This window comes from Gossypium raimondii, chromosome 10, assembly GCF_025698545.1.
Source record: "Gossypium raimondii isolate GPD5lz chromosome 10, ASM2569854v1, whole genome shotgun sequence".
NCBI classification, from domain to species: Eukaryota; Viridiplantae; Streptophyta; class Magnoliopsida; order Malvales; family Malvaceae; genus Gossypium; species Gossypium raimondii.
The window spans coordinates 2,977,762-2,992,778 of record NC_068574.1 but is presented as its reverse complement, the minus strand read 5'-3'; the positions used below and the strand labels follow the sequence as shown (position 1 = coordinate 2,992,778).

The 15,017-nt window shown below is 32.8% G+C and overlaps 2 protein-coding genes and 7 non-coding genes across 9 annotated transcripts; all 9 read left to right on the top strand.

Moving 5' to 3' along the window:
• The first annotated feature begins 1,163 nt into the window (after positions 1 to 1,163).
• On the top strand, positions 1,164 to 6,460 carry LOC105777557 (uncharacterized). Its single transcript, XM_012600904.2, has 10 exons — positions 1,164 to 1,418; positions 1,584 to 1,720; positions 1,819 to 1,953; positions 2,098 to 2,208; positions 2,994 to 3,281; positions 3,432 to 3,631; positions 4,060 to 4,354; positions 4,556 to 4,666; positions 5,242 to 5,430; positions 6,080 to 6,460. Exons 1-10 carry the CDS (start codon positions 1,226 to 1,228, stop codon positions 6,425 to 6,427), a joined length of 2,007 nt encoding a protein of 668 aa, XP_012456358.1. The 5' UTR covers positions 1,164 to 1,225; the 3' UTR covers positions 6,428 to 6,460.
• A 3,367-nt stretch (positions 6,461 to 9,827) lies between these two features.
• Positions 9,828 to 12,968, top strand: LOC105777090 (60S ribosomal protein L32-1). The gene is made up of 5 exons (XM_012600156.2): positions 9,828 to 9,904; positions 10,010 to 10,115; positions 11,969 to 12,150; positions 12,237 to 12,378; positions 12,770 to 12,968. Exons 2-4 carry the CDS (start codon positions 10,026 to 10,028, stop codon positions 12,364 to 12,366), a joined length of 402 nt encoding a protein of 133 aa, XP_012455610.1. The 5' UTR covers positions 9,828 to 9,904; positions 10,010 to 10,025; the 3' UTR covers positions 12,367 to 12,378; positions 12,770 to 12,968.
• On the top strand, positions 10,207 to 10,299 carry LOC128034395 (small nucleolar RNA U31b). Its single transcript, XR_008190519.1, has one exon. It is a non-coding gene; the product is annotated as a small nucleolar RNA U31b (small nucleolar RNA).
• LOC128034370 (small nucleolar RNA Z195/SNORD33/SNORD32 family) lies at positions 10,602 to 10,678 on the top strand. The gene has a single exon (XR_008190495.1). It is a non-coding gene; the product is annotated as a small nucleolar RNA Z195/SNORD33/SNORD32 family (small nucleolar RNA).
• On the top strand, positions 10,766 to 10,852 carry LOC128034371 (small nucleolar RNA Z196/R39/R59 family). The gene has a single exon (XR_008190496.1). It is a non-coding gene; the product is annotated as a small nucleolar RNA Z196/R39/R59 family (small nucleolar RNA).
• On the top strand, positions 10,948 to 11,040 carry LOC128034397 (small nucleolar RNA U31b). The gene has a single exon (XR_008190521.1). It is a non-coding gene; the product is annotated as a small nucleolar RNA U31b (small nucleolar RNA).
• On the top strand, positions 11,348 to 11,424 carry LOC128034369 (small nucleolar RNA Z195/SNORD33/SNORD32 family). The gene has a single exon (XR_008190494.1). It is a non-coding gene; the product is annotated as a small nucleolar RNA Z195/SNORD33/SNORD32 family (small nucleolar RNA).
• On the top strand, positions 11,511 to 11,597 carry LOC128034373 (small nucleolar RNA Z196/R39/R59 family). Its single transcript, XR_008190498.1, has one exon. It is a non-coding gene; the product is annotated as a small nucleolar RNA Z196/R39/R59 family (small nucleolar RNA).
• LOC128034388 (small nucleolar RNA F1/F2/snoR5a) lies at positions 11,727 to 11,874 on the top strand. Its single transcript, XR_008190513.1, has one exon. It is a non-coding gene; the product is annotated as a small nucleolar RNA F1/F2/snoR5a (small nucleolar RNA).
• Positions 12,969 to 15,017: the final 2,049 nt, after the last annotated feature.

Below are 15,017 nucleotides of genomic sequence, written 5' to 3'. Positions count from 1 at the left end.
TGGAGGTATCTTCCGCATGGCGTAATTGAATAGTCGAATGACAGCTAAACACAATGATACATATCGCGCATAAATGGCAAAACTCGATGATGCACATAACAAAATTTCTTTATAGATTTCTTTTAAACCTTTTCGTTCACATTTCCCTGTAACCAAACCCCTTCTTTACACGAATCAAAATAAGTAACATAGAATTTGTTTTTTGCGTTTCTTGTTATCTTCTTGATTCAGACAGCAATGAGGAAGAAAAGTAAAATTCAAGGTTGTTTATATCACTTGTTAATAAACCGCAATCTATGTAATGTTAAATTTGAATTTTTTTAATGAAACAATATTTTATGTCACAAACTTGACCTCCTATTCTAGTAGCTATAGTGCAAGTGGTTGTGATTTAAATTTAAATATCATAATAAATCATGCAAATGCACTACTCTAACCATGTGTTTGTTGTGTCAACTATAATGGAGATCACTTGCAGTGGATTTAAATAATAGTGTATTATTTTAAAATGTAGTAAATAAAATATTTTAAATATTTTAATATAAAATAATTATATTAAGAATGTTATTAAATTATATATTATTTTATTAAATTATATTTAATAATAATCTTATTAAAATTTAATAATAAGAATCAACTACCTAAAATTTTTTTGTTAAGGGTATTTTGGTCATTTTAGTTTTTTCTTTATACCATTATTACAAATCTATTCCATTCAACCAAACACAATAATACTATTATAGTTGTATTCCATTATATTCAACTAAACAATTGAATCACTGATTATAACTCTATTTCATTACAGTCCTATTCCATTCCAGTGAATCAAACTTACCGTTAGGGTCAACACTTGAAGATGACTTTGGGAGCTTTTAGCACTTATAAAATCTTTTTAAGTGTTCAAACAATTGAGAGTATTTTCGTTTATAAAAAATTAGTGTTTTAACAACAAAAGTAATTTTTTACAAAAGTAAATTATATTATTATAATAGTATTTTTCATTTTTATATTTTATAAAAAAATTAATAATTTTCAACCATAATTTTTTTACAATTTTTGTTCTCACCCAGATTTTTAAATATTTTTCAATCACGTAAGTGTGGAAAACATCATTTGATATTTTACTCTGACAAAATATCCAGTGAAACGATATGAGATGAAACCATATGTAGTTTAAACAGTTAAACTGAAACTTAAAAAAAGAAAAAGTGAGCAGAAACCAAAGATGCAAAAAGCTTCACTTCTTTGTTCTTCGAATCCAATATCTTCACCGCCAGCCTATCTTCACACATGTTGTCCACTCACAGCTCCCATCAGAACCCGTTTCTCTCCTTCTCTCTTTGCTTTCTCTTCTCTCCGCTTCTCATTGAATCGTCTCCACGGTCGGCGCCATGGCTTTTCTCCTTTGCACAGCACTGGTAACTCTTTGCTTTACTTTTAATTTTTAGCAGTTTTTGGCTCAATTGGTGGGTTATTCATAATGGGTTTTGCTTTTTTTTTTTTTTGTTTCTTACTTGTTGGGGTTTTGATATTTCATTTCTTTTCAATTGTTGTGTATATTGACATCAACATGGCTACTTCAGCTACTGAAGAAATGATTGAAGCTAGCAAGAACGTTTCTAGTTTTGTTGAAATTGGGTACATATCCAGTGTTCATGGGCTACAAGGAGAAATTTGTATAAAACCCAACACTGATTTTCCTGAACTGCGGTTTTGCAAGGTGGGACATGTTCTAGAAACCTATTCTTCTTCTTTGCATTAGCTTAATGTCTTTAAATTTTTTTTTTTTGATCTTATGAAAATTTGATTCATTTTCAGGCTGGGAGAAGATGGTTAAAGCAACAAGTTTCAGGTAAAGAAACAATTAAAGAAGTAGAGCTTGTTGAAGGAAGGGAACATCCTGGAAAGAAGAGTTGGATACTCAGCTTCAGTGGGGTTGAAACAGTGGATCAAGTGAGATGATTAGACAATGTTTGTTCTTTACATTTGTTTACATCATAATAATGATTGCCTCTTTCCTTAAGATATCTCCTTTGATTTTTTCTATGCTTGCTTTTACTTTCTCCTAATTAAACACTTAAAGTTCTTATTTTTCAGGCCAGGCAACTTGTAGGTTCAACTTTATTGGCAGAGGAAGAAGATAGACCACATTTGGAAGAAGGTGAATTTTATACTCGTGATCTTGTTGGAATGAGAGTCATTCTCAAGGTAATGTACTTATTTGCTCATCAGCCCTTAATATTCCATATACAGGTGTAACTGAGTCGAGCCGAGCCTGAATACTAGCAAGCTTGACTCGAAATTCGAAGCTCAATACTTAGCTTGAGATTAATTAAGCTAGTTTATCAATTTTAGTATTCAAGGTCTAACTTGAGCTTGATTATGCTCTTGTGTATTTGAGTGTGAGCTTGGGCTCGGTTCGATAAGTAAGCTTAGGGTTAATAATATGTAGTAAAGGCAATAACGTGATTTACGAATATGAAAATATTTAAAATATATATTAAAATTAAAAAGCTTGATAAGGCTCACAAGCCGTTTGAGTTGCTTGAGCTTTAGCTGGGTTCGATAATTACTGAATCGAGTCGAGTAGCTTGTGAGTATCAATGTCTCATTTACACCCCTAATTACATATACCAATCTGACAAGTTCTGTAAAAGCATAATCTTTTTGTTATTTATGTATTTATTTTTCTTTTACTTCTTTCATTTACATATGAACAGTTCTTTCAGTCCTATATTTAGGGCCAGACATTAAGTTTTCATAGGAAAATCTAGAAACCACCTTCCGACACAGCTTAACTGTTGAATTTGGCTTTTAGATCTTTTTATCATAACAATTAATTTGCTGTTATGAGTGTATTAATTTATCTGTGCTCTTCTTTCAACTTTATCTCTTTCTTTCTCATATTTTAGATGATTGTTTATTTACTTGTTAATTTTTGTTGTGATTAATGAAGCTAATTTTTAAGTCTTGTATATAATGCCTTCCTTCAGGAAACTGGTGAAGTTGTGGGGACAGTTGTTAATGTTTTCAATAGTGGAGCTAATGATCTCTTACATGTCATGCTCAAATCAGCTGAATCTATGCCTAATGGAAGTGAGGAGTTATCTAGTTTGGCTGAAGCTGTTGATTCTGGTCCCTTGGTTTGGGTACCATTTGTCAAGGAAATTGTTCCTAATGTTGATATGAATAGAAGAGAAATGCTGATTACTCCTCCAAAGGGACTCCTCGAGCTAAACGTACGCTCTGATGAGAGGTCCAAGAAAGAAAGGCGCCAACTTGTAAGCCATATTTTTTTGTATCTACTCGATTCGTTGTTCATTTCTTGCCAAGATTTCTCCTAAACCATGTTCTGCTTACTCCTGAAATCCATTATATTTTCATGTAAAACTTTTTCATATAGAGTACTTAAATTTTGAGGCATATTTCAGGAATGGAAAGAAAGGAAAAGGTTCCAAAAGCGGTTAATAGCTGCAAAAAAGAAATTGAGTGAAATGGAGCAGCAACATGTATTTCATGGGTTCAGATTTGGAGAGAAATCCCAAGCGAGCTTACTTGCCGATCAGATTGTCAGTGTTAATTCCAAATTGCTTCAGCAGGCATTGGAGAATGTTGAGATAGCTTCAAAGAGGTGAAGCTTTTATATATGTATGTATAATGTAGAAACACACTCATATATTAGATAGCCATCAAGGATACATGCCTTATTCTGGTTCAGACTGGATGGTATTTTTGTTCTATACATGTCTAGTTCTTGTCTTAGGTCATAAGCAGTTGATATTTTTACTTGTCTTGGCCTGTTTCACGTACCATTAACCTTTCAATACCTTAGTTCATTCTTTTCCTCGCTTTGCACTCATCAAAACTTTTTAATTGTTGAAAAAATTGATCATATATTCTATTCTCTTCAAATAGGGTGGAAAAAGAAATCATTACTTTTCATCTTAAACTCCATAAGGATTAGAAGGCATTCTCTATATATTGTATTAAGTGGTGATGGTGTTTTACAGCGGTGGCTAAATTATTAATTCTTGCTTTTGGTGTTGCTTCTTCAACCAGATGGACTATAACTGAATCACTCGCTGGAACTAAGCTGGTGAGAAATAGATTGAGGATATCAGAAAAATGCTTTACTCCATCAACAAGTGAAGAGAAGCTGGGAACAAATTTCACTTTGCAAGAAAAGGCACTTCAGCTTATTTCTAAGGGCAAAGTTGCAGTTGTTTTAGATATGAGTGACCATAAGAACCGGGGAAAAGAATATGACCTCAGTCTCTCTTCCTCAACAAGCAGGGAGAATTCTGAAACATCCTCCCTTCAGATGTTGCTTTGTGACGACGAGAGGTTTGTTAAGGTGATGCCGAGATAAGAACTTTCATTTGGGAAACTTTTCTTAGTTTGTCAGTGTCGCTGGTTCATGCAAATGAAAATTTTTTATTTATAAGCTACTGCTGTTATAATAATATTATTTTCTGCAACATCATGTTTTTAAAAATTTGATTCATACTGAAGTTCAAATTTATGAATGTAAATTTTTTTTGCTCGATGCTCGCAGGCTGAATATAGATCATCTATGCCACTGGTTTTGATTAGCCCAGCCGATGAAATCATTTCTATGAAGAAGCTATTCTCAAGTAACAATTATTTTGGATTTGACCCTGAAAAGGTTAGTGTTATGGTCATGGAATTATCTTGTTATTTTCGTTTCCGCTTTTGGGTAGTGATCTTTGAACGACCTACAAGGCTAAACACAAGCCACTGAGTAAAGATATGTGTAACCTTAATTACAGGCTGAAGGTTTTGTTATCATATTTCACTGTGGATAGCTTTGGTTTTTAAATGTTATTTTTTTGTTATTTTCTACATCCTGAGTGTAAATTAGAATTATGTCTGCCTGTAATGAAAGTTTTGCTAGCTATACCTTCTAGTTCAGGAATAGAGTTCTGATCTTCAATAAATCAAATCTCCTAAGGCACCTAATGTTAACATTTAGCAATACCAGTTGAGTAATCACAAACTTTTGGTTTTGGTCTAATGTTTTAACATTTAGTAATACCGGTTGAGTATTCACAAACTTTTGGTTTTGGTTGAATCCCAATGTCGAGTATGAACTTATCCTAAGATCATGTTTGTAATTTAATGTTATTTCTTATTCGAAAATGTTGGATGTGGACTGCTTTTATTCAGGGTGTTAGACAAATATATACATACTAGCACCTTTATTTACCAACCAAATTACAGGTTTGGTTCTTGGAAGAAGAGAGGCTGCCAGTTGTTGGCAGTTTGTTCGAACAAAACAGGCATAAGATTTTGATGAAATCACCTTGGGAGATTTTGCAATCACCGGTTGGATCCGGAGGAGTCATTAGCTTGCTTTCATCAGACAATATCGTGGAGAATCTTGCACAGAACAGTGTCGAGTATATTCAGGTTAGAAGCCTTGTTATAGTTTAAAGTTCAAAAAATTTCAGTCTGTTTCCCATGAAAAGGAACAGGCTAAGACTTTAAAATCTTTTATTTATTTATTTTTCTAAACTTTTAAGACATTTATATTTGTTGTCAATACTCCAAAAGAATAATAAGAGCCTCTTGAATCAAGTCCGAAAGTAGGCTTTGCTTCCATGAAGTCATAGGCGCAACGCTGCCAATTTTCTCAACTGAAATCTATTACCATTCACTGATTTAGTGAATTTGGTATCTAACTGGATTGTGATATGCTAGAAGAAAAACTAGAAAAGCATTTTAATATACTTCCAATCCGAAAGTACCATGGCGGTTGTGTTTTGATTGTGTGTAGAGAAAAGCCATGATATTATTTGGAGGAATAAACTACATACAAACTATTCCTGGGCATTGTCATGCTTTGCTACAGTTCTTTTGTATGCATGCCTATGTCATGCTTTGTTACAGTTCTTTTGTATGCATGCCTATGTGTTTATAACAGACTCGAGAAGCAAGTCGAATGTCTTTCCACAGAATCACTTAAACTGGTGGATTCATCCATTCAACTGAGTTCTTGCATTTGCATTCATATAATACAATGTACATGTATTTATATAGTACAATGCTCATCTTGCAGGTATGCAATGGTGAAAGATATATCAGCAGGAGCTCACCGCTGCTCCTCGGATTAGTTAACGAAAAGGAAGCCGAGATTGGCATTCAAATTTTCGAACATTCGGAGGACGTTGAGGAAGGCTTCAGCATGTTATTCTCAATAGATACAATGAAGAAGCTGACAAGGCAGATACATAAATTTCAATTCTACGCCATAGCAAAGCCAAATTCACATGTGGAGCTAGTTGAGAAAAAATGGGTTCATGTTGAACCTTCATCTCCTAACTCCTACGAGTTTTATTCTACAATTTTCAGTTGCTTAAATGCATGTTCTTTGGATAAGCTTTGTGTTATGGAAATCACAGAATAGAATGAAAAGCTTTGCTTTTTAACTTCATTAAAATTCTATTTGTTTGGCTTTTTTTTTTTTTTTGGAGAGTATTCATAGGAAAGGAAGAAATGATTTTTTAGAAATGCTTCAAAGAAAAAGAAAAAAATCCAATCCTACCCTCACCAGTCACCACTTGTGTATATATATGAAATTATGGATATAAAACATGTTTTTAATTGATGAAAATATATGTTATTTTTAAATTTATTAACTATAAATTTTCGTCTCTACTTTACAAAAAATGAAAAAAAGTCATTTTAATTTATCATAATTTGATTATTGTATTTTATGAAAATTAAAAGTTCTATTAAGTAATATTGTTAAATTTTATCAGCTAAATTAATTATATGAAAATTAGTAGTTAACAAATTATATGCAAATAATTAATAAAATCAGCAGTTAAATTAACAATTAGGATAATTTTCAATTTTGTGAAGTGAAATAAATAAATTTACTTCCACTTTTCATAAAATAGGGATGAATTTCACAATAAAACCTTAATTTTAAATTATCATCGTAAATATTAAGCTGATAAATCCGATAGATACCATCCATGGCTCAAAATGCATCAATAAAAAAGTTTAAAAAGGGTTAATGGTTCAAATTTTGAATTGGTACTCACACTTTAAAATATTTTAATTAAGTCTCAAAAATACCAATACTATATCAATTAGATTCTTCTTTCAATCACACTATTCACTTGAACATTAAATATCAGTTCAATTCGAGCATGTAACATATTTAAAATGTGTGAATTAAATCGTAAGCACATTTATACTTATTTTATGAATAATTTGGACATCACACATTGATAAAAGAAACAATTTTTTTTCTATTTTAAAGGCATTGCCTTTTTAAAGAATAAATCATATGAGTTGTCTATATGATTGTATAGATATTATTTATGATTTGATTCGTTTTACAAATGCTCATTCGAATTGATTTTTTTTTTGGTGAAATAATAAACAAAACAATTGAATTACATTATATTAAATTGAGCAAAAATACCACTTGCTTTATTAGAGTAAAGGATTGCTAGCATCTCCCTAGGAGGACCATCGAACACTTGCAGGCTCTCTTTCCCGTTTGAGACCATTTTAGCTATACGGTCAATAGTTTGGTTATCTTCCTTTGAGACGTGTTGTAAAGGCCAGTGCTTGACATGCACCAAAAGTTTTTAGATACACCTGATCAAAGCAGAACTTGATGTTGCCGATGGAGTGTCTTGGAGAACCTAGACCACCTCCAAGCAATCACTTTGAATTGTCACCCATTGGTACCCGTGGCCTTGAAGAAGAACCAAATCATCTAGAATACTCCATAATCGGCATCAAAGACACACTACCCCAAATAACGGTTGTACCCCAAAATTCAATCTCCATTTCTGTCACATCAAACTCCCCAGCGAATGCAGTTACTGAGTCTGTCTTAATGGCACCATCAGTGCTTAATGGACCCAATTACTTGGCAAAGAATTTCCAAATCTAGTTTCATGTTGCATTAATGAGTCATCATTGTAAGCTGAGTCATTAGGTTTAACCCAGAGACTTTAACAATCTTGAAAGGACTCCAAGTCACACTCTGTAAAGTGAAAACATTTTTATTCTTCCATGTACGCCAAGCAAACAAACTAATTAAGCAAGCCCAGTTTACCTCTCCTATGGTTTGCCTTGAAGGTTTTTGAATATTTGAATTTAACCACTCATGAATCACCCTAGAAGAAATTGCTATAATTAAAATAGTTAGGCTTGTATAGAGGTGTTCATGGGACGGGCCGGGCCCAGAAAAAAATTTCGGCCCGGCCCGAAATATGGGCCTAAAATTTTGCCCAGGCCCAGCCCGGGAAAAAATTCATAAGTCCGGGTCCGGCCCGGCCCGGCCCGTTTTTTAAATAAATACCAAAAATTTATTTTAAAAATTAAAATAAAAATTAAAAAAAGTATTTTAAAAATATTTTAAAATTAAAAAAAGTATTTGTAAAAAAAATTAAAAAAAATTTAAAATTAAAAAAATTAAAAAAAGTATTTTAAAGTTAAAAAATAAAAAATAAAAATAAAAATATTTATTATTCGGGCCGGGCCGGGCCGGGCCCGGGCCAAAAAAGTTGTGCCCGAGGCCAGGCCCATTTTTTAATCGGGCCTCGTTTTTTTGCCCAAGCCCATATTTCGGGCCTATATTTTTACCCAAACCCTCCCATATTTCGGGCGGGCCGTCGGGCCGGGCCGGGCCGCCCGGCCCATGAACACCTCTAGGCTTGTAGAAATATTTGAATTTTGAAATAAAAAGGTACATAGACTAACTCCTAATTAAAATAGTATAGTTAACAAAACCCTAAAAATAAAATGGTAAACTATACAATTGGTCACCAAAATTTCACAAGTTTTTGTTTTGAGCATTGGAAAATAAAAATTTTCATTTTAGGTATTGCGGTCAAAAACTATTTTCATTTTAAGCACTACTGTTAAAAATTATTATTATTTTGATTACCCACCATTAATTCAATGTTATGGTATACTCATTTTAGTCTCCCAACATTAACAATTTTTCATTTTGATAGCTCATTTCATTTTTAAATTAATTTTATTTTTTTAAAAAAAGAAAAAAGAAAAAAAACTGAATTTATCAGAGAATTGAGTTATTCAACTATAGTGATGAAACTTTTAAAATCCAAGTAGTTCACCGGAAAACCCAAGTTTTCCCTTTTAAAACCCAAGTAGTTCACCGGAAAACCCAAGTTTTCCCTTATTATCAAGAAAAAATAAAATTAATTTAAAAAGAGAAAAAAGGGAAAATAAAAAAATAAAATGTTTTTCCCTATAAAAACTTACGTAATTCCTTATAAAACCCTAACTTTCTATTGGGAAAAAATTTAAAATTAATTCTAGAAAATGAAATTTTTAAAATTTCTTGAAAAGACCCAAAATTTTCCTATAAAACTCAATTAATTATCTGTAAAACCCCATATTTTACCATTTTATTGGAAAAAAACTAAAACCAATCCTAAAAAGAAAATAAAAATAAAACAAATTTTTAATGTAAAAACCTAACATTTTCCTATACACCCAAGTTTTTCCTTTTATTAAAAAATAAAATTATTTCTGAAAAAATTAAAAAGAATTTAAAAGATAAAAGAAGTGATCAAAATAAAATTTTATTAAAGTTGAGTGACTAAAATGAAAATTTATTAAAGTTGAGTGACTAAAATGAATGTAAAAAAACCATTGAATTAACTGTTTGTGACCAAAATGAAAACAATTTTAACGGTAGTGTCTAAAATGAAATGTTTTATTTTTTGGTGCACAAAATAAAAACTTTTGAAAGTTGAGTGACCAACTGTCTATTTTGCTCAAAATAGAATATAACCCTAAAAGATCTTCTCACCAAACACCGCTATATAAGCTGCCACAACTCCATAGAAGCAAAACCGGGCGGCCAACCTAAAACCCTAATTTCCCAGTAAATATACATCTCTTCCTTTTGCTTTGCTTCTATAGATTTCTTCCATCAACATTGTTCCGGCAGCTTTAATAACATTCTGTTTGTTCTTTATTAATGGTATAGGAGGTAAGAAGAATAAATGGCTGTTCCCCTTTTATGTAAGAAAATCGTGAAGAAGAGAGTCAAGAAGTTCAAGAGACCCCAGAGCGATCGCAAAATCTCCGTCAAGGTATATTAAAAGATATTCCATTATCTTTCAAGCTTTGATTTTTTTTCTTCAGTCGTTTTATTTTGAGCTTTGTTTTTTTGAGAAAAAAAGGGAAAATGATGATAGTTATTGTCGCCCCAGTCTTACTTTGCATATATTAATGTCTTCGTATGCAAAATTGGTGATTGACATTTTTATCTGATTTCCACATGTAATTATTGTCTGCAGCTTCACTTGTTTGCAAAATTTTGTTTAAAAATCTTATTTTTTTTAAAAAAATTGATTGAATGTGGATATGAAGATAGATATTTGACACCCAGTCTGAGTTGCAATATGCTGAGACATTAGCGATCGACTATCTGATCCATCTACCATTACTCCAATGAGGGGTGTAAACTGTAAAATATTCACTTTTATTGACTATATTTTATTCTTTTATTTGAAAAAAAATCAATAAGCTCTAGTTTTTTATTGCTTAATAAGATTTGATTCTTCAAAAGATATGCAAGGAGGTGTGATGAAACTTATCCATCATTTCTGCATTTGAATGATGAATACAAACATGCACTACCATCTGATCTCTTTTGCATATTTTCTTTACCATTTTTGGGAATTGGGGGGCAAATTTTAATTGATTTAATTGTTTTTTGCCTCATTTTTCCGTCAGTTGCTGCAATCTATGATGAAAATGAATAATCAAACCTGATTTATGTTATGATGATTATATAAATAATCACCATCTTTCGGCTGAGATTGCTGATCTTTATTCAAACATTTTATTGTAGCTCAGTCCTGAAATTAATGATATAGGTCAAATGTTTTTGTTTGAGCTATGGTTTTCAAGGGAAAAAGGGAACATGATGATAGTTATTGTCGCCCCAGTCTTACTTTGCATATAATAATGTCTTCATATGCAAAATTGGTGATTGACATTTTTATCTGATTTCCACTTGTAATTATTGTCTGCAGCTTCACTTGTTTGCAACATTTTTTCTAAAAATCTTATTTTTTTAAAATTTGATTGAATGTGGATATGAAGATAGACATTTGACACCTAGTCTGAGTTGCAATATGCTGAGACATTAGCGATCGTCTATCTGATTCATTTACCATTACTCCAATGGGATGTAAACTGTAAAATATTCTCTTTTTATGATTATTTTCAATTTGTTAATTTGCCAAACAGAAATTGCTATAAGTTAATGGTTCTACTTTTTTATGCTTCATAGGATTTGATTTTCTTAAGATATGCAAGGAGGTGTGATGATGCTTATCCATCATTTCTGCATTTGAATGATGAATACAAACATGCACTACCATCTGATCTCTTTTGCATATTTTGTTTAATTTTCTGGGAATTTGGGGTCAAATTTTAATTGATATAACTTTTTTTTCCTCCTTTTTTTTGTCAGTTGCTGCAATCTATTATGAAAATGAATCATCAAACCTGATGTGTCTTATGATGATTATATAAATATTCACCATCTTTTGGCTGAGATTGCTGATCTTTATTAAAAAATTATACTGTAGCTTAGTCTTGAAGTTACTGATATAGGTAAAAAGTTCAACATTAAACTTTCCTTGCTTAGTTTCAATTTGCTCCTGCCTCTTGGAAAAGTTCATGAGAAGGGTTCTCACCCATGGTATCTAATGTCTAGTTTTTATGTATTTGTAACTAGACATTTCGTTTTAAGGGTGGATAAAAATGTTAACAGGTCTTGCGACACAGTTAGCTTCTTTCTATCACAAGCTTTCTGTTACTAAATCCCTGGTCACATTTATATGCCGCTTTTCCATGCTCATATAACTTTATTATGTTAATATTGAATATATGAAACTAGTCTTACTGTGGATATTCTGTTGGTTGGCAACAGGCAAATTGGCGGAGACCAAAGGGTATTGATTCTCGTGTAAGAAGAAAGTTCAAAGGATGCACTTTGATGCCCAATATTGGTTATGGTTCTGACAAGAAGACACGTCACTATCTTCCGAATGGCTTTAAGAAATTTGTTGTGCACAATGTTGGAGAGCTTGAACTGTTGATGATGCACAACAGGTACTGTTGTTAACTCACTGATTAATCATTTTTAATGTATATCGTTTATGTTTGTGTTCTCAATGTTTTACTTCATTGCTTCTCAGGACATACTCTGCTGAGATTGCCCATGATGTTTCCACAAAGAAGAGAAAAGAGATCGTGGAACGAGCAGCACAGCTTGATATTGTTGTCACTAACAAACTTGCTCGGTTGCGAAGCCAGGAGGATGAATGAAAGCTTAAACTTGTATGTGTTATGTTTATCGGTTAGCTTTGCTTGTTCACCTTTCTTAAATTTTGGATAATTTGTTGTTTTAGTTGTCAAATCACATTCTTAACAGTGATTTTGTTTGATTTGGTTAATTGAACATTAGAAGCAAATTTTGCAAGTTCTAGTACTATTGCCTTCAGATCTGCTAATTTGTGCACGTAGCCACCCCTCTGATTTGTGTCGGTTTGCATTGTACTTGTGTTACCTGGATTTTCTTTCTCTGCATTAATATGAGAATTTGGTTGATAGAAATTATATTTGAACGATCATATTCAAATGTAATGGATAAAAAATTCCTGTAACATAACATGATACGATGATCTTTGTTTTACAGCTTTCTGATACCTAGTTTTGATCTTTTTTGCAGTAAAATGCACTTGCCGGAGTATGGTTGCGTTGATGATTTTCGTTACCGAATGAAATAATGACTGTTTAAGCTTGCATTGTATGTAAACATTTCATCTGTCAGCTTCTTTTGTGTCAACATATGTATACATCGCCATCACTCGGTAGAAATGATCTTTGATATCCCATATTCTTCATGCAATTGCAAGAAAATTCGTTCACATTATTGTTGAAAAATTGAGGAAAAAAGATGCCGATGGTCTTTAGATAGAAAATTTTAAGTTTTAGTTTCAAAAGAGAATGGAGGTCATCAACCAATTGTGGCAATTCCTCCTAAGCGCTTGGCAAGCCTAAAGTCACCCAAATGTGCCACCATATCTTCAACAAGCAAGACGTTTTCAGGCAGAACACAGTGGTGTTTGATGCTCAAGGTGAAGATATTTCAGACGGTTATTATTTCCGGACTTCGTAAAATATTCAAAGCGGAAGTTGTGAAAATGCAACTACTTTCTAAGGACATGAGTTTGAATTCCAAAACTTTGAAATCGTTGTTAAATGATTTAATCAAGATTGCAATGGCTAATAGATTGAATTATTCCACACATTGAATCAAAACTCCGAAATACTACATGCAGGTTGATAACTTTTAACGCGACTCTTATGGTATCTGAAAGCGCGCCTTTATAATTTTCAGCACTCATCAAGCAACTTTCACTGAATCTATTTGTTGCAACCTGAAGCTCAAGGTAGGAAATTCTTTTTCATGTTGCCAGAGGCAATTGTGTTTCTCGATTGACTTACGGTGTCTGACGAAGATCGTAATATGTGTCACTAACAATATTGCAGATGTTGTAGCTGGTAGATGTATTTTAGCACAAGAACATTAGCTGGGTCACGAAGATGATAATCTGGTAAGATGTATTTTAGCTGGGTACTATCTTTGCATGGTAGCACTTGCAATCGAGGCACACCACAAAGAGCTTTGTGCCACTCAAATTTCTCGATGCATGCTGGCAATGACCCATCAAGCAGATTACAGTGTAGTGATACAGTATTATACATCATCTTTAACTTGCAAAGATCATTTGCGGTCGATCCCTGCAGTTTATTTCCTTACAGAAATAAACCATCAGGCCGCCGTAAGCTTCCAGGTGCTGGAATTCTATCAAATGGCTGAAATATCTGATTTCCGTGGGTATAATTGGGGACTTTCTGCATAAAAGTGACGTTGAGAGACTCCCTATTGAAGCTGGAAGGACGCCACCATATGTTGTAGATCCAATTGCAGCGCTTAGATGTCACAAAAATCTGCAGTTGGTCAAAAAAGAGAGAACTGTGTTCTGGACCGGAATATTAAAGTGAAAAATTGTTATATTGGAGGCTGTGCCACTCGAGAAGCCTTAGATTATTACCAAAGGAGCTTGGAAGAAAGCTGGAGAACGAGTTGTGGCCGAGTTCTAAGGCTTTGAGCGTTGTAGCATGCTTTAATTTGTAACTGAATGAACCCTACAAGAAGGCATATATTCGATTAATACCGAAACCCTATCACACTTTTGTGAAATTGAATCGAAATTTTATTTTTTTCGAAACTGTAACCCTCTTTCTTGAAATGGAATCAATTTTTTGCTGGACGAAATAATCGAATCAAAATTTCAAAACAAAACCCTAAAGTGTATTTTGGTATTTTTTTGTAAGGCTTCCACTGAACCAGCAAAGGGAAACAAAAGGTTCAAAGAGCATCATCTGAACCTCTTCCCACTGTTGCAAATAATTCAAAGAACCGAAAAAGTCCCTTTTGGGATTGGTTTGAGTTGCACATACATTCCAATTTGTTGTTTTGGTAAAGGCTCTATTGTAATAAGTTATGTTATGAAAATGAAATTTATGTTCATCTTATCTATTACTACAAGTTATGTTATGAAAATGAAATTTATGTTCATCTTATCGATTACCACAAATTATGTTATGGAAATGAAATTTATGTTCATTTTATCACTTCTGTTATAGAATAATATCTTTTTAAACATAAACTACGAACATAACAAGCAGTCCATCCCCAAGCTCACATTACATGAACACTAACAGAATTACATCAAGAACACCAGCATTGATATGCATATTAACCAAGCCACGATCATTCCAGTATAATACATCCTGTTGAAGACAATGGCTTACGTCCTGTGGCAGGTAACACTTGTTTTTGTTGATATTGAATAATGAAACTTGTCTTACTTGTCTTGCTTACTCGGTTGATGACTGACGAACTGGCG

Coding starts and splice junctions, on each gene's coding strand:
- LOC105777090 (XM_012600156.2), top strand. CDS start 10,026: ATGGCTGTTCCCCTTTTATGTAAGAAAATCGTGAAGAAGAGAGTCAAG. Junction 10,116..11,968: donor ATCGCAAAATCTCCGTCAAG/GTATATTAAAAG, acceptor GGTTGGCAACAG/GCAAATTGGCGGAGACCAAA. Junction 12,151..12,236: donor CTGTTGATGATGCACAACAG/GTACTGTTGTTA, acceptor ATTGCTTCTCAG/GACATACTCTGCTGAGATTG.
- LOC105777557 (XM_012600904.2), top strand. CDS start 1,226: ATGCAAAAAGCTTCACTTCTTTGTTCTTCGAATCCAATATCTTCACCG. Junction 2,209..2,993: donor GAATGAGAGTCATTCTCAAG/GTAATGTACTTA, acceptor GCCTTCCTTCAG/GAAACTGGTGAAGTTGTGGG. Junction 4,355..4,555: donor ACGACGAGAGGTTTGTTAAG/GTGATGCCGAGA, acceptor CGATGCTCGCAG/GCTGAATATAGATCATCTAT.